The sequence below is a fragment of the Stegodyphus dumicola genome, chromosome 4, assembly GCF_044657685.1.
Source record: "Stegodyphus dumicola isolate Sdum_Otavi_A_Nest chromosome 4, ASM4465768v1".
Taxonomy (NCBI): domain Eukaryota; kingdom Metazoa; phylum Arthropoda; class Arachnida; order Araneae; family Eresidae; genus Stegodyphus; species Stegodyphus dumicola.
In genome coordinates this window covers 158,677,437-158,696,801 of record NC_140771.1, presented here as the reverse complement: position 1 = coordinate 158,696,801, position 19,365 = coordinate 158,677,437, and the positions used below count along the sequence as shown (strand labels likewise).

General features: G+C 36.2%; 1 protein-coding gene across 1 annotated transcript in view; it reads left to right on the top strand.

Annotated features, from left to right (window-relative positions):
* The window catches only part of LOC118192700 (uncharacterized), an 84,354-nt gene that overhangs the window by 20,633 nt on the left and 44,356 nt on the right, over nt 1–19,365 (top strand). Inside the window, exons 3-4 of the mRNA XM_035363700.2 lie at nt 2,282–2,349; nt 11,542–11,652. Coding sequence (XP_035219591.2) covers nt 2,282–2,349; nt 11,542–11,652 — 179 coding nt within the window. The remainder of the gene's footprint in view (nt 1–2,281; nt 2,350–11,541; nt 11,653–19,365) is intronic.

Here is a 19,365-nt window from a genome sequence, read left to right as displayed (position 1 = left end):
AACGTTCACTCACAATTTCATACAAAACGCTGCATGAAGCCCACGAAAAGTCAATATCATAAAGCGTCTGGTCTGTTTCACTCGTTCGTCAAATTTCTGCTCCAAATCTTCTAAAATGATAGAAAATCTCTCACTTCTTTCATCATCATGAGCATTCGTGAGCCCATTTTATAAGCTCTAGACCATTTCTGTATTATTACATTTTACATAATGTTTTCTTCGTACTCTTTAATATCCTGACGATGAATTTCACCTGCTTTCACGTCTTTAGCACTAAAAAACAAATCACCAATCGTATTTCACAGTCGACGGTATTCTCAATTAGCAAAGCTATTTTATATACTCAAAAACAAATGTTAACATAGTTGATAGTTTCCGTAATAACGCCTACGGCTTACCAACAGATGTAGGTACACAGGGCGCATGAGCAATATGGCGACCGCAGTGCTGCCTCGCTGGAATTTCAAAACGGGTCTTACTTTAAAAACGCATCTCGTATATGGGAATAACTTTAAACTAGCTTATAAACTATGAATTCAAACCTTTCAGATTTAAAAAAGTAAACCAATGTTACAGCTATGAGGCTCGCTGCAGGGTTTGGGTGCCGACATTCCTGGCGAGCGATTTTGTGAAGTCATTGATTCCGTACTGCGTAATGTCAAGTCAGTTCTGAGAGCAAGAAGATCAGATCAGTATTGAACCAATCGTCCTATCTCATGACATTTTACATATTTTATGAAATAAATACAATAAAATGTAGAAACTTTATTAATTTTACTAATACAATGAAATAGGGAAACTATTAATGTAACTGCACTAAACTCCCGATTATCTATACTAATGCACAAACATACTTCGATAAGCGAAAGTCCTGGGTATTCCAAAAATGGCCTGTGAAATTGTGATTAATGCACTGCAAAGCTGAGATGTCTCGAAAAGTTCGAATGTAGTTTTATTTCTCATATAGTTTGGCCAAGAGGTTGTTCAAAGGTTTCCGTGTCTCATCATGGTAATCGTTGCTGTTTCGTTTTGAACCTCTTCTTTGCGCTGCTTAAGTGGATCTTGTTGAGTCACTGCTTTAAGATGCCTTACTGTGATAAAATCTTACAAACCTTTTATCTTTCGTCATACACAATCCTTGTGTTTTCTTCATTTATATATTCAAATTCATAAACAACTGGAATAATTTTAGCGACGACAGTTTCTATTATATAGGCAGTACCTTCTTATACCACACAATCAGGGATTGATGTTTATAGAAAGGAATTAGCGTTAAGTTTTTAACTTAGAATGAATCAGGAGTAATAATGGCATTTACTGCATGAAGATTGCAATTTCTTACAAGAAAGTTAGTACGCGTTTTGCTGCACAGTCTTTTACAGAAAATGATTTTTCACAGCTTAAACCCATTTGGTCTTTAAGAAGGCATTTCTTATGGAATAAGAGAGAAAAAAGAGTGTCCAACTTACTGAACAACTTTGACAGTTTGTTGTTTGGGAATGGAACAACTTATGCCTTTGGTACATTTCACACTTTCACAAGAAAAGTCCAAAAGCTTTGTGATGAGTGGCACAAACTACAACATCTCGACATGCGATAAAATGACCTCCGGTTGATAATCCTTCATTGATAGTTAAACGTATTTAATCAATGTATTGAGGTAACTTCTGTATGTTACTGTTGGTTCATTGAAGGAAAATGATCTTAAAAATCCTGTCATGAAGCATCCCGCACAAAACATTCACTTTCGGGTTGTAACGCTCCAACTCCCTTGTAGCATAAGGATTTTCGGATCCTCAAATCTTCTGATTCTGCATAAATTAAACCAAAACAAATAGCTGAGAAAACTTTGATATACGTGTAATAACATTACAAACATTTACAGCACTACCTCTTACAAGGTACTCGCAATAATAGCATATTTGTGGACACCCTATATTTTTGCAATTGTTTACAGAATTAGAGTAATAATCATCAATTTTAATAACAAACATACTTGAGCTAAAAACATTTTTGTGAAAGAAACGCAATCGAAAAATAAATCTTCCATTTAATAAAAAATTGGTAGATCTAATAATATTGATGAGAAAGAGTATCATATCTAAAGCGGTTATTCTAATTTAATTTAAAACATATTTAGAATAAACTATCACAGCTAAAATAAAGTATGTCGTAAGTAATGTATTATGCAAGGAGGAAAAAAATGTTCTAAATCAATATTTCCTTTCCAAATGTTTAAAAATATTATAAGTACCAATTTTTAAAATTTAGTTTCTTTTAGATCAACATTGAAATTGGAGAATTATCTGGGTCTGAATTTGCAGTAAAAATTGAGGATCATAAAAGAAGGTAACATTCGAAATTTTTTTAGAGGACTACTTGAAATAAAACTTATTTACTGTCTTCTGAATAATAAACTCAATCTTGCTCTAAAATACGAACTGTCAAAGAAAGAAATACATTCAGTGAAAAATCTGCATTTAATAGTGATGACTTATTTCTAGAAAATAATTTGGTGTACATATTAACCCAGAACAAACAAATTATTAACAATTATTATTTAACAATTTTTTGTAATAATACTGCTGCGTACGTACGGGTTCGTATTAGACGGAATGCACAGAGGTCCGATGATAGGTAAATAAAATTTATTTTTTCTAAATACACGCTTCAAAGTTGTAGAATTTTCCGCATAAGTATTCGTACAGTGGTTCACAGTATTACAGAGTACAATCAGTAGTTACGCTTCAAACTGATAAGAACGTTACGCAGTGCAAAGCGCATCTAAAGCTAACCCGGAAATATCTCCAATTCACGCTGAACTAACAACTCGCAACAATAATAACAACAGCAACTGAGAGCAGTTCTTCGACCTTATATAGTTTTTCAGCCGGCCGCCGAGATTTTTTTAGTATTTTCTGCTTCTCGAAATTACTGGAAAGAAATATTAGGGTCGAATTACTGTTGCAGCTAATATACTGATACAATTACATTTATTCAATTACTATACCTATTATGGTGGAAGAGGGAACAGACCAGGCGAACTTTTCGCAATTTCTCACCAAATTTGAAGATAAAATAAGTCGCCAAAACCGTTGTTAGCTTGGCAATATCTGGCCAAATTACCGAGCCAATTTACTCAATGCTAAATGAACTTGCCCCTATATTCTTACTTTTCCGGCATAGGTCTTATCTTTAGATTTTTATATGTTATACTATACAGAAGAAGTACAACAATTTTACTTAAAATTTCTCTAAAATTACCTAAGTACAAAATTCACAACATTGCCCCATTCCAAAGGACTCACGTTCTAGGCAGTAAAGTCCCTGGACGGGGAGCCCTACTTACAACTAAGGAAAATCAATGCAATACTTAAAAAATAATTGCAATATATAATATACAATGTACTAAATCACTAAAGGAGTGCACAAATTTACAAATTTAGAAATAAATAGGACCATGGTCTTAGTATACTACTTACATTATTTACACTAAATACTACTGTCATAGTAAGGAGATAACTTGTTGTAATGAACGACTTTAGGCTTAGAATTCGGTGATTTAAAGATACGAACTACGACGTCGATCAGCCTGTTTAGGACTTCGCAAGGATCATCCCAAGGTGACTGTAGTTTAGGAGAGAGTCCCTTCTGTCGAATCGGATTCTACAACCAAACCTTGTCTCCTGCATTGAATCGATGTCATGTAGCTCTTGTGTCGAATTGTGTCCGTCGCCAAGTTGACTCACTTTCGTGCAAAATTGTGCGTCATTTCAAACCGTGCCTAGAGATCATGGATCATGGATCATGAGTAGTGCCTGATGTGATGAAAGCGCATTCGGAGGGCGACCAAAGAAAGAAAAACGCAAAGCAGATGAAGATAACGACAGAAGAGAGTATCTGGGATGAGGAACAGCCGGTATTCTCGCGGACAGCATTGCAATAGGCCAGTAAGAAGAGTGATAACTCCTTGTCCCAGTCTTTTTGATTTCTGGAAAACATCAGGGAGAAATTCTTAAGGATGGTTGGATTAAACTTTTCTACCATACCCTCTGACTGACGATGTAAACGTGTCGTTTGGACTTTGTCGATGCCAAGTAACTTGCAGATTTCTTTAATAACAGCCGAGGTAAAATTTCTTCATTGATGGGAGAATAACTGAAGAGGTACTCCAAATCTGGAAATCCAACGCTGTATCATAACCTCTGTTACCGCGACAGCCTCTTGATCAGGAACAGGTTACGCTTGAGGCCACCTGGAGAAGTAATCATTGACAACGTCGCACGGGCATCGCATGATTGGACTACTTTTGTACGTTTTCCTTTGTATTACTCTAGTAGAAGTACTCTCAAACTCTATGTAACGTCTTCTTTATTCCGAAGTGGCCTCCTGTTGCACTTCTATGTAATTCTATAAGGATGTCTGAGAAATATCAGCTACCATCGGAATATCTTTCCATCACCCGATTCGAACTTCCGGTAGAAGACGCCGCTTCGAATATGGAGTGAGTCCCAGAGAAGTCAATATTGTTTTGTCGTAGGAATATTGTTTGTCGTAGATCGAAATGTCCTACCTGGTGACTTCCTGTTTGAAGACTCCATTAATTTAATCATGGATCTAATGCCGCTGTCCTCCAACTGATCTCTCCTGACTTCTTCGTCACTCCATGGCTCTCGATCAGCCGATGTTGATGTAATGTTGAAGTTGTCGTGTCACCGGATTCAGCAGCTCGTAGTTTGCTTCGACGCTGGCGAAATATAGGCAGCTTCCTGGGAAGGGTCTTCTAGATAAAGCGTCGGCATTTCCATGTGATGATCCCTTCCGGTGCCGTTTGACTATGCCATATTCCTAGAGCCTCTCTATCCACTTGGCTCTTTGGTCTTCAGGATTCTCTAAATTTAAAATTCTAGATCAACTATACATAATCCCTGAAGAGCAGGAAATTTCCGCCGTATAGATAATGATGGAAATGTTCTACGGCTTTAGCTATGGCAAGCAACTCTTTCCTGGCGACACAATAGTTCCTTTCTCGGTTTAGAATCAATAGTTCCTTTCTCGGTTGCACGTGCTCCAGTAGGCAGCGACTCGTTCTTGAACGTTTATTTTCTTGGGCCAAAACAGCACCGACACTCCCATTGCTCGCATCTGCGTCTAGAATAAATGGTTTGTCGGGCTGAGGATACATCAGGATTGGAGGAGCTGTTAAAGCCTCCTTCAGATCGTTAAATTCATCCTCACATTAATTTGTCCACAAGAACTTTTGCTTGCTCTCTGTCAGCTTGTGAAGAGATCTTGCGATGGAAGAAAAGTACTTCACGAATCTCTTATAGTAGGTGCAATGCCTTAGGAAAATTTTTCAGCTGATGGAAATTTTCGGGCCGTCTACACTCTTTAACTGTTGACACCTTTTCTGGATCCGTATACACACCTTTGGCAGAGATGTCATGTCCAAGTTAAGTCACTTCCTGTTTGAATATTTCGAATTTAACAGGGCTGAGCTTCAGATTGGTTTCTTTCAGTTTCTGCACTTTTCCAAGATTTTCTAATTGTTCTTCAAAACTCTGATTCATCCAAATATATTAGACAGGCTTCGTTGGAAAGACCTTCTAAAACAGTCTCTATGAGACGTTCAAATGTTGCCGGCGTATTGCATGGTCCAGACGGCATCACATTGAACTGCCGAAGTCCTTGTCCGGTAATAAATGCTGTCTTTTTCATGGCGTCAGGATGCATCTCTACCTCCCAATATCCACTCTTTAAATCAAGCGTCGAAAACTACTTGCTTTCAGAAAGAATATCCAGAATGCCGTCAATTCTGTGAAGAGAGTAGCTTTCCTTCTTCGTAACATCGTTCAACCTGCGATAATCAACCCAAAATCTAGTTAAAGCTTCTTTGTTTCTGACCAGGATGAAGGGAAATACTCATGGAGTTGCTGAAGGTTTAATGACTTCGCTTTCTTGCATGTCCCTTAGAAGTTTTCCTATCTCTTCCTGGTTACCAATTGGTAGACGTGCTGGATGTTGCTTAATTTGTGGATGATTCCCTGTATCGATTCTATGCTGTGTCAAACTGGTTCGAACCACATCAGAAGACGAGCGGGTGAAAACATCTTGAAATTCTTAGCAACTCTCATTGGGGCAACTGTTCTCGATAAGTCGACGAATGCCGAGTAGTACACCCCGCGGGCTATTAGAGATCTTGAAATATTACATTAAAACGTACCGCAAATTTCTGTTTTCGGCTACAGATCCAGAAAGTAGAAATTCTATTCTTGCCGGTATTGGGATATCGTCTTGAGCTATGATTTCGGGGGTAGATCCAACTCTTTCAATATTAAATCCGAATAAGGCTATGTCATCAGAGGCAGAATGCAGTTCGTTTTTTTTGAAGTCCAAATAAAAATTGTATTTCCTTAGAAAGTCCAATCCGAGTACGCAAGAATCTGTAATTTCTGCCGCATATGCCGTGCGATGGTAAGCGGCATTTCTAAACGTGATGTTAATGTTTAATCTTCGGTCGATGTCGATCTTCCCGCCGGACACAGTCTGAAGGCGAACCCAGAGCGGTGCCCAAATGAGTTTACCTTCCAGTTGTTGAGCCAAATCTTTCCGGACCTTGGTAATATTGGCTTCTGTATCGATGGTCATATTGCACGGAACTCCATTGATTTGCCCATGATAATGAGTTCATTACTGGTGCCACTCATTGCAGAAATCTGTAGCGCTTTAAAATGAGATTTCTCATTATTTGGAAAACCCCGCCTTCCGAGATGGCAAATAATTAGTTTCCCTCCTTCTGACTGGAAGCAGTATTTGCTTTCGTGCTCAAGGGTGTTCAATTCCTTCATACGTGCCCTTCACCGAAGTTCAGCACTTCAGAGTCGGTTTTTTGTCACTCCGGTTCCGTCCCAAGGAATTGACTTGCCTGGTTACATCGTCTAAACCAGCAGTCACTTATCCACTCTCTCCTGGACATAAGCAGCTTTAATTGAGTGGTGGTGTCTACGAGTTGCTTGCTGGGCTGCCTCGAATTTCATGGCATACACCAGAGCGCTTTTTAAATCCTTCACATCCGCTATTCGCAGAACCTTCTGTATTCCAGTATCCCGGATGCCATCGGTGAAGTATTTCAGAGAGAGGATTTAAATTTTTTCTGTCGGGCATTCCCAAAAAGCGAGATGAGACAGCCTTTCAACATCCGTGGCGAGCTTCTGGAGTGTTTCCGAGGACATCTGTTGACGAAATTTTATTTGAAGTCTGTTGTAGTCCTTTAAACACTTTACCCCAAAGCGCAACTTCAACGCGTCGAATAGAGTTTCGAAGTCTAGTCTTTGGTCTTCAGGAAGAATCTGAAGAACATCCCCTGAGCCTGCTCTCAGAAAAGCGGTAAGATGACAGAACTTGGCTTGGGAATCCATCTATTCGCTTCCGTCAAGCGTCCGTATATAAGAAATTACTTCTTATATACCTGCAAGGAGGTCTTATTATCACATGGGAATAGCTTCGGAGAAGGATGAGATAGCATGGGTAAGAGATCTAAAACCATTAGAGTTACTTCCTGCTGTCGCTATGCACTTCCTTAAGATGTTGACGGCAGAAACTCTCTCTTTGATTTGTTCATTGATGGAAGAAACTCTTTCTTCAATTTCTCCAACTCTATTTTCAACCATATCTATTCTACCTTCCATAGCTTCGAATTTGTTTTTTGTTATGCAGGTAATTTCTCTTTTCATTTCCTATTGACTTGCTTCAATCTTTTCATGTAACGAATCCGTCTCTTCTTTAACCTGAGCAGTTTTCATCTCTGCATTTAACAGATTTCTGAAGAGCTTTCATTTCTCTTTTAAGAGATACTTGACCAGCTTTATCTTCATTGACCAGCTTCCATATTTTCTTAAACGACTTTCATCGCCTTTTTAACGGATACTTGGACATGTTCTATCATTCCTTGAGCGGTTGTCTTCTTTAACGGATTATTCACAAGCTTTCATCTTTTTTCTGAACGCAGCAAAGGCTTCCCCCTAACTGCCTTAATCGTTCCTCCAGCGTTCTTGTCACTCACATTCAACCCACTCCTGATACAAAAAAGTGTTACGTGCTTACGGGTTGGTAATAGATTGGGATGAACGCGTATCCGATGATAGGTAGATAAAATTTAATTTTTTCAAATTAAACACTTCAAAGTTCTGAAATTTTCCTAAGAAATAATCGTACAGCTGTTCCCAGTATCATAGAGAGTAGTTTCTCTTCAAACTTTTAAGAACCTTAAGGACAACGCAATGCAAAGCGCATCTAAAGAGAAATCTAACCCAGAAATATCGCCGATCTCACGCTAAACTAACAACTCGCATCAATTACAATAAGAACAACTAAGAGCAGATGCTCTCTCCGGCCTTATATAGCTTTTCAATCGGCCACCGAGGTAATTCTAGTACTTTCTGCTTCTCGAAATTAGTGGAAAGAAATATGAAGGTCGAATTACGGTTGCAGCTAATATAGTGATCAATTACATTTAGTCAATTACAATACTTATTACGGTAATACAGGGATCGGAGGAAAATGTCACTAAGTTTGACGACTTCTCGCCATATTTGGCGATAAAATAAGTAAAAACCGCTGTGATAAAATAAATAAAATAAATAAATAAAACCGCTGTGAGCTTGGCGATATGTTGCCAAGTTACCGAGATACCTACTTACTCAATGTTAAATGGACTTGCCCACGTATTCTTAATTTTCCGCATAGCTCAGCTCTTAAGATTTTTACATGTTATGTTATACAAAAGAAATGCAACAATTTTACTTATAATTTTACCTAAATGAACTATCTAAGCACAAAATTCGTAACAATACATTTTTAAAATATTAAAATTGTCAGCCTTGCTTCACAAAGAACATTTTGTTTTCTAATGAAAAGAAATATGACCTTTTTCATTAACATTAAGAAGTCATTTTATTTGACATAAAAGGTATGCTAGTAGCCTGAAGGTTCATTTCAAGACTTCCTTTCACGAATAAGTATTTCAAACTCTACAGAAAAACGGGCCAAAGGTGAATATTAGCTTTGATGCATAGAACGAAGTTTCTAGCCTCGTTCTCGTTTCCGGAACAGGTTTAGCAGAAGTCACTTTTCTAGCTCAAAAGTGTGGTTTGTTTGTTTTAGTTGACTACGCCAAAGCACGCGAGGGGTTATGTGCCTAAGGGGAGGGATGCCTTCGTGGAGGACTTTCTAAGGAAAACTGGCTCGTATACACGTTACACATGGCTAAAACCACGAAAACGCCCATATAGTAAGCCCTCTGCCAGCTACCAGTATTCAGCAACTTCATCGCTCAGCCGCTGGTGTGAGCCCTTCGTAGCTAAAAAATTTGCCAGGGAAACCCCAATTCATGGCATTAAAAGAGACGCTAAGAAAGGGAAATATCATGTTCTGTTTGCTTCCTATAGGAAAAACATCACTAACAAACATCAAGTTATTACTAAATTACGATTTATTTACATGAATATAAAAGGATAAGAAAGAAAAAGAAGAATAATCATAATAGCGTCAAACATCTACATCGGCCGTCGTCTGCTTTCTTATCTATGCGCTCATCTAGATGGCGCTTTAGCATTATATGAGTTAATCACAATTGCATGGCCATTTCCCACATTACTACGATATAAGTAAATGAATCTAACACAACGCGCACAGAAGACGAAGGAAATCAGAACTAGCTTCGAAATCAAATTTTACCCTAACTGCCTTAATCGTTGTCTATAACGTGTTAAAGGAGATAACAAAATATAACATTACTTTTATGCACACGTTTTCCCGCACAATGCTTGAAAGTAAGAAAAAACAGCTTACTTGTCTGCGCTAAAAGAAAGAAAGGAGAGTAAGGCCTTCGGTAATGTAGAATAAACTTTCGATAGCAGGTGATACTGGAGAAGACGTCCAAAGTTCGGTTAATACGACACTAGTTAAAATAACCACAGGAAAACTGAATAACCAAATCACAATTAACAGAAAAATGCTGTTAACAATTTGTCTGTTAGCAATGGGATTTGGAGAATAAGCTGATTTAGCACCTAAATTAAACCAGCATTCAAAACAAGAACACATTTCAGAGCAAAAAGAACAATGTTAAAGATATAACAGTTAATAAGAATAAATGTAGTAAACTTGCAGAATTAAAACTATCTCGTCTGGGCCTGGCTTTAGGAGCAGCAAAGTTTTAGAAATTAGGAAGGCACTGTATGGCAGAAGTTAAGAACCGAAAAGAGTCACAGACTTAGAGGTGAAAAGCCTAACATTGACACAGTCTTAAAGACAGACATGTAGGAAAGTTTCTATGTATTACCAGCAATACACGAAAAGCTGGCTTTGTGTTTATGCAATATGTGGAATATCTAGCGCTTTAGGGAAAGTATGAAATACCTTAGTTATTTTAATGTTATACTCATACTCTTCCTAATAACTTTATGCAGTATCTAGATATTATATGCAATGGCAAATAGTATTTACACAAAGAATAAAAAGAGAAATACTCAATCAAAGATTTTTATTGAAAAGATGAACATTAAAATGGTAAAAATGCAAAATAAAATATAAGACATTTTTCTTGAGGAAAATAAAGAGAATAGTGTGGAGGTTCCTTATTAATAGCCATCTTCGCCTGTTCACTTCGCTCATTAGCTTCTGGTGACTAGTTTCGGTTAAGAAAATGTTTTTTTCAGAAGAGGCTCGCACTTTCCTTAAACACTTCATGGCATATCAGTATGCAATGATTTCGTTTTCGGACATTACACCTTCTATTTTCATAAAGCACATTATGGGCTAGAATCTCCGCTGAAAAAATTCAAAGTAGCATATTTTATTACTTCTGAAAGATTGAAACGTAAATCATGTAAGGCAAGCGTCGAGAGTGAAATTAGAAGGAGTATTTCATACTTTTTCGATTTGTCTTTCGGCACTGCATTTCTATGTATTTCTATCTCTAGGAAACGTGTTAAGTATTAATAATTTCGTACTAAATCATTTTACACTTTGAAATCCACTTTTCTGTATTCTTTATATTGCCGAAGCACTCTATACAATGCCTACTTTTGTATATTGCCGGTAACATATATAAATTTACTATTTACAGTGGTATGCATTCGATTAGGAAAGGCCTATTTTAAATAAAAAATTGCTTTTCGATTAAAAATATTGTATTTTATATCTTATTTAAGCAGTTAAGATTTAGATCCTTTGTATTATGCAGGTGAACAGGTCGGTAAGCCATAAGAAACTTAAAAGCCTGTATACTTCTTTAGAACCCTAAACATGAAGTAGCAAAAAGCTTATAATTTACCATTTGTAAACAATTCATGAATTTATTAATTTAATTGTAAAATTGCATAGTGAATAATTTGAATTACTGAAAGAAAATGGGAATTGAGAAGATTTTATATAAGAGTTGAAATTTTAGTTTTCGAAAATAATTTTTAATTCTTTGAATATATATTCCTGGTATTTAATAAAATATAAAGAATGATTTCTGATTAAATTCGGTTTCAGAGTTGTGGAAATAATTAACGAGTACGAGCGCAGGCTGGCGGAGACTACAGAAGAACTTTTCCAATGCAGAGCGCACATCATGCGCTTGGATTCGGAGCTGACTGCAGCCTTGTAGGTACAACTCTTCTTTCCTCATTTATTACGAAATAAATTTCTGTAAAGCGAAATGAGTTGTGTTAGTTTTGGAGGTTTTGAATTGCAAATTTTTACTTCGTTAACGTCAAGATCCTGAGAGCACGGCAGGATTGTCATTTGTAAGGGACAGATTAATTCAACAATATGTTTATCAAAACTCAGAAAAAATAAACTGTTTGAGTGCTCAAAATTTCATGCTTTTTATAACTCCCAGAGTACAGAATAGTTAGCAGAGGCTTTTGCCACAGGTACAGGTAAAGTGTTGGGAGCACCAGAACTTCATTAAAGATTGCACAGGCATAGCTCCCAATCACTAACCGAATAGAGCAAGGAGGGAAGGACAGAAGACGAATAAAGCCGATGATAGTTCTTTTGAGGGAGATTTAGAAGTTTATTATTAAGAGAGGAGGACAGAAAGGGGGAACGATATTTAGAAGAAAAAGAAGAAAACTATAAAAAGGGTTACTGTGTAGTGAGTAAATCAATTATTAGCCCACCGGATGAGACCAGATCTCGAAACTTTGTACCGTTGGGAATGGAGGGAAATCTAATAAAACAAGTTTTACATTAAGCTAGTATAAAATATATCATATGGCAAATTTAGAATAATTCTTAAAAAAGAAAAAAAAACAGAAAAAATATATAGAGAATAATACATCAAATATACAATAACACATAATATGTCATTATAACAAAATTTCAAATTCGGAATAAAATGCTAAAACATAGAATAAATCATGACAAATACAGAATAATACTTAAAATATAGAAAATATAGCATAGTACATAAAGTATAGAATAGTGCACAATATATCATATAACAAAATTAAAATTTTAAATAAAGTGCTAAAATATAGGATAATACATGATGTATCACACAAATTAATAAAATAGAAGTATAAAATGTAGAAGAGAATAAAATTGTATTTTAGAGTTCATGATTACAAATCGTTTTCAGTATTCATTAGGCAGAGTTCATGAGTCATTAAAGTGTTCATGAGTTCATAAAAAGTTGATGGTTTAAGTTCATATCTTTTACATGACTCATACAATATTCATTGCTCATTTTTATCATGACATAGAAAATCAATATTATGACTCACCTTTTCAGTTCTAGTTTACTGTCCTGACTCAGTTTTTATATTTCATTTTGTTTATTCTGGATTTTGTAAGGCTTTTGTTGTTACGATCAGTACAAGTAAGTATTTGTTACAAAAGATCGATAATTGATCTTTAAAATTCTACAAGGTCGAAAATTAAATATTTTGTTATATTTCGTTTGTTGTAAATGGGGTTACTCTGCATAGATTTGATCTAAGTGTTTTAAGTTTTTGGTGAATTTGTTTCATATTAGAATGAAGATGTTGAAGTTTGATGATCATTCTTTTTGAAGGATATATCAGTATTTCTGGGTGTACGAATATGAAAATTTTTCGTGAGAGAGCATGAGAAAAGATAGTGATCACCGTCTCCTTTCTGACCGCATATACAGAAGTCAGTGTCTATTAAGTTTCTTTGATGAAAATAAATAGGATATGGCCCATGGCCAGTAATATAACATGTTAAAAGGGATTTTGTACTCTTGGTGTCAGTATTGCATTTGGGGTAGAACTGGTAAGTACGTCGTACTGTAGATGCGTTATTCCATTTTTTTTGCCATATTTGAGTAGTTTGTTCTTTTGTGGAGAGTCGAAGATAAGATTTGGGGAAATTTTATATAGAGAAAATTGCTTTCTTGATTAAGAGCAGCTTCTTTGGCAAGTTTGTCGACTGTTTCGTCACCAGCATTTCAACTATGACCTCTTATCCATGCTATATGAATTTTTAAATTATCTGTTATTTTAGAGAGGTTATTGATGTCATAAGCAATAGAAGATTGATTTTCTGGGTTAGAGATAGCATAGATGGTAGACTGACTGACAGTATTAAAATTTAACTCTATAATATTATTTTCATTTGCTAATTTGATAGTTCGCAGAAAGTTCAGCTTAATGAACACTGTTTGCATCTTTTAAGAATCCTTTACATATAATACTTGATTGTAGAAATTTTTGCTTGGGAATAAAGACTACACAGCCAACTTTATTATTAATTTTTGAGCCGTCTGTAAATACTTCAATTGAATTGTTTTTAGTTTTAGAGTTTATTGCTGTGTTTATTTTTGTGTGTGATACAGCAGGATGTCTATTGTAAGGAGCTATTGTATTATATTGTATGCTTTTACCACAACATGCCTGTGTTCGAATAGGGGGCAGGCTCAGTGATGACTAACTGGTAGCCGTAGCTAGACTAACAAAATTTATTATTAGTGGCTGAAATTCTTAATCTCTATTTTTCCTACTTTTAATTACCTCAGGACTACCTTCATGGGAATTGCTACTTCTTGAATCTTAAAACAACAGATATGTTGATCACTTTTGGGCATATTCATTAATATTTACAAAACGTACATATGGACCGCGACCGCAAGACATATCTTAGATTGGCCCTTGAACGTGCAGAAGATGGCCATTGGTGGTATTTAAAGTGTGGGTCACGACACTCCAGTGGATTGGGAAACAATTTTTGATGAGTCGCAAAAAATTTTAAAATACACTTTTGCATTAATTATATATATTTACTTTTAATTAAAATTTAATTGCCTGTAATTAAAATAAATTAAATTTTATTCTTATAACTTCATTTTAACCTTATTTTCTTCTAAGAATCGCTTTTTATTTTCCTCTTGTCTTTAGTCGGATCTTTCTACACGTGGGTCGCAATAAATTGCAACTATATACATGTCGGTTGCGAGGTTAAAAGTTGTAATCGTTGCACCTAGTGAAATACTTCAAATCGATCAATACGAATCTTCTCATTTGGGTGATGGCAGGGAAAGAAGGATAAGTAATCATCAGGTACAGGTACAAGTAAAAGTATGCAGACATCAGCGATGTACTAAGGGTCAGCTGGTAATGCCTTCCCACATTAATTCTAAAAAATATTTGTAAGCCTTATAAGAGTTTACATAGAAGGTTGAGAAAATGAACAACTGAAGCTTTCTAAAGGATTTAGAGTTTACCTATTATGGTAGATCGTGCAATCCCACCGTACACCCCACATATAGTATTTAATAAAATAATGATTTAGGACATAAAGGAATTACAATATAGTTTCAATACAATTTGAAATTCACAAATTAAATTGAGCATCTATTTTGGTGTAACAAAAATAATATATAAACATAAGAAGTATCAGATAAACATAATGAGATAAATACAGTAAATACTAGAAACACAGTGTTATAAGGAAATATAATAATAATACTTAGATTTGTCCACGGAGTTATTGCAGTGATAAAAGGTTCCTACGGTTTATGTAGTTCACAAATGAAATCCTTTTGAACGTATTCACAGGCTGTAAATGTTCATTAAGTTTATGCAGTATGAGAACTTATACTTGACGAAGATCTAGGCCGTAGGAAGAGTTGAAATTTTTTGAAACTTCGGATACCGATGTTTGTCTTCAATTAGTAACCTTTGGAATACCAGAAAATCAGTTTTTAGGGATTTTATGTGATTATCCTCGGCTAAGGGACGTCCTGTTATATAGTAATTTAATGAAGGATCCGAGTACAGAGATGTAAAGCATACGTTGGGAATCAAGTTATATGTGCGTCATCCCTCTGAAGCATTATTTTGCAAATCTTCCCAATGAGATTCAAAAGAAGCAAGTTGTTTTAGTTGGTAGTTGAAATTTGAGCAAGGCCATGGAAGTGTGATTTCAATACCATCTTGATTAAGAGTTGCTTCTTTGGCTAATTCATCTGCCTGATCATTACCAAAATGGCCATTATGTACTTTGAACAATGAAATTTGAATTTTGTAGTTTGGAATTAAGCAAGAAGAGAATTTATGACAAAAATCAATGGGAAGAAAAGTAAGGTATTCTTAATCGCTAAAATAGCTGCTTAGAAGTCAGATTTTATGCTAAATTCCTTCAGAGGTTTTAGAATGGCTATTTCAATCGCTACTTTTATAACTGACAATTCAGCCTGGAAACTACTATTATTATTATCGAGATGACCTTCTATTTGATGCCCATTTATTTATTTATTTATTTATCACCACCAAGCAGGCTTCTGACCTAAGGTTTATATCAAACAAAATAGTTCTTACTCAGCATGAGATCAAGTACAATCCAACAGCCGCCACCGCAGGTGTTGGGCTGTATATTTTTTTTAAAAAAATCAGAGAGTACATATAGCAGCAGTATTTCATAAACAAAGACAACTTGCATTCATATGCTACATATAATTCAGAATTATAAGTTGGTACTCAGTATAATATAAACAAATTTGCCGATTAAATTTTACAAATATTTAATATAATAAACAACAACAAAAATACAGTAAAAAATAAAATAAAAACAAAATCTGAAAAGTTTCACATTTTAAATTACGTCCAAAGAGACTTTTTTTAACGTTCTGTGTGTTGCCTTTATTTATTAAACCATAAATAAACATACATAATAATACATGTTCTTTGCATTTAAACCATAAAATTCAGTTCAACAGCAGTGTCGCAAAATAATTTTAAAATGAGCCTATCTTTAGAATTTCGATACACAGTTCCGCGAGCTGGAGATAAAAAGTTCCCTCCCCCGTAGAGTGTTGCCATTGCTCGCTTTGAAATCCTTCAGTTTGTTAATCAAAAATTAGTTAAAGCTTTACAAACTATGAAATCAATAATAAACAAATTCCAAATTTCAAATTTGGGCTTCCACATGCCTATATTAGCAGTAGGATTACGTCATTCAAAACTCGATAGCTCTATGTACCGTTGTTTTATTACAATGCGAGAAATATACATACATTTATGTAGATTTTTCATTTTTTAATTTCTTCAAATATAATTCAGGACTCTAACATTTGGTGGCAACAGTTTGAAAAGTGAAACAGACATTTATAGTGAACCAACGCAAAATCGCAAAACGAAAACAAAAGTCCTTCAGGGACAAAGCCCCTTTGGACTAATAAGAGCAAAAATAAAATAAATTAAGAGGAAAAATAATAATAATAAAAAATCTTTTTAACGTTTTGTGTGTTAATCCAAAGGGGCTTTGTCTATTGCTTTTGTTTTGCGATTTTGCGTTGAATCACTATAAATGTCCGTTTCACTTTTCGAACTCTTGCCACCAAATGTTAGAGTCCTGCATTATATTTGAAGGAATTAAATAATGAAAAATCTGCATAAATGTATGTATATTTCTCGCATTGTGATAAAACAACAGTACATAGAGCCATCGAATTTTGAATGACGTAATACTACTGCGAATATGGGCATGTGGAAGCCCAAATTTGAAATTTGGAATTTGTTTTATCGATTTCATATTTTGTAAAACTTTAACGAATTTTTGAGTAACAAACTCAACAATTTGAAAGCGAGCAATGGCAACGTTGTACAGAAAAAATACTTTTATCTCCGGCGCGTGAGACTGTGTATCGGAAATTCTAAAGATAGGCTCATTTTAAAATTATTTTGTGACATTTCTATTGAACTGAAATTTATGGTTTAAGTGCGAAGAACATGATACTTAATAAATAAAGGTAACACACAAAACGTTAGAAAACGCCCCACGCCCCTTTGGACGTAATTTAAAATCTGAAACCTTTCAGATTTTTTTATTTATTAAATATCATGTTCTTTGTACTTAAACCATAGAATTCAGTTTAATAGCAATGTCGCAAAATAATTTTAAAATGAGCATACCTTTAGAATTTCCGCTACACAGTTCCGCGCGCTGGAGATAAAAAAGTTCCCCCCCCCGTAGAGTGTTGCCATTGCTCCCTTTCAAATCCTTGAGTTTGTTAATCGTTAATTCGTTAATGTTTTACAAAATATGAAGTCGATAATGAAACAAATTCCAAATTTCAAATTTGGGCTTCCACATGCACACATTTGCAGTAGTATTACGTCATTCAAAATTCGATGGCTCTATGTACCGTTGTTTTATCACAATGCGAGAAATATACATACATTTATGCAGATTTTTCATTATTTAATTCCTTCAAATATAATGCAGGACTCTAACATTTGGTGGCAACAGTTTGAAAGGTGAAACGGACATTTATTTAGTGATTCAACGCAAAATCGCAAAACGAAAACAATAGTCCTTCAGGGACAAAGCCTCTTTGGACTAATAGAAACAAAAATAAAATAAATGAAGAAAGAAATAATATAAATAGAATAGATATATATAAATAAATAAACATAACAAGGTATATACACTGGTGTGCAAAAATTAAGGACGAAGTCGAAAAATTAGCATATCAGCTGAACGAAGAGGCAGAGCGGACACAAAGACCAATCAGGAGATTAAGTAAGGTGATGTACGGTAGCACATGCGCAGATATGCAGGTAGACGTAATGGGGGAGTGTCTGAGTAGTATAAAGCATGTTGTCGGTGTAAGGTCAGTATTTCTGGAAAAGAGATTGCACGCCGTATAGCAGTTAAAATCACATCGAGTTGCTGCCTGAGCGAGAAATGGCGAATAATCAATCTGTTAGACGACATCTGGATGCTTTTACCCGAGGTCGAATCATTGGGAAATTGGAGGAAGACCGCAGTGTGACAAGTGTGGCTGCAGAGTTCGGAATGGCTCACAGCATCGTTTCACGACTTTAGAGACAATTTCAAACTACAGGAGCTTACAGTTATCCGGGGGTTTAGAAGTGGTCGTCCACGAGGAACCACACCCGCAGATGACCGGTATATTGCCTTACAGGCCAGAAGAAACAGGCGGCAGACAGCGGGAGAAATCGCTAGACACACGACACAGGCGACTGGACGACCGATATCGCGTTTTACAGTGGCCAGAAGACTGCACGGTGGTGGTCTGTTTGCACGACGCCCTGTACGGTGTGTACCTCTAACGCCTGCCCATCGGAGAAGGCGTTCTCTGTGGTGCCGGGAACACCGGAATTGGAGAGACAATGAATGGGGACGAGTACTCTTTACAGATGAGAGCAGATTCAGTCTGAGGAGCGATTCTTATCGCATACTCATCTGGAGAGAGCGGGGAAGCCGCAATCATCCCTCGAACATCATTGAAAGGGACAGGTATGGAGGTGGCGGTGTTCTCGTTTGGGGAGGCATCATGCTTGGTAATCGTACAGACCTTCACATCTTCGACGCAGGTTCAGTCAACGGGACCCGTTATTGTAACGAGATTCTTCTTCCATATGTGCGTCTTTTTAGAGGCGCTATAGGTCCGCAGTTCCTTTTCATGGACGACAATGCACCATGTCATCGCACAGTAGCTGCCGAACAGCTCTTAGAGAGTGAGGATATTGAACGTATGGATTGGCGGGCACTATCTCCGGATCTCAATCCCATCGAGCATGTATGGGATTTTCTAGGCAGACGCTTGGCAGCTCGTACCTTACCACCCGTAACGATTGCGGAGCTTCGATTGGCGCTGCAAGACGAATGGGCAGCAATGCCTCAACAACTCATTGACACCCTCATTCTCAGCATGGACAGACGCTGTGAAACCTGCCTAGCAGTCAGGGGAGATCATATCCCCTATTAAAGACCGGATGTTTCTTGCTGGACACCCATCACAGGGATGTTTCGGCCTTCAGTCGCATTGCGCTGCATGCTACGTTTTCAATAAAGCTTCTTTTTATCCCTCTGATTTCTCTTTTA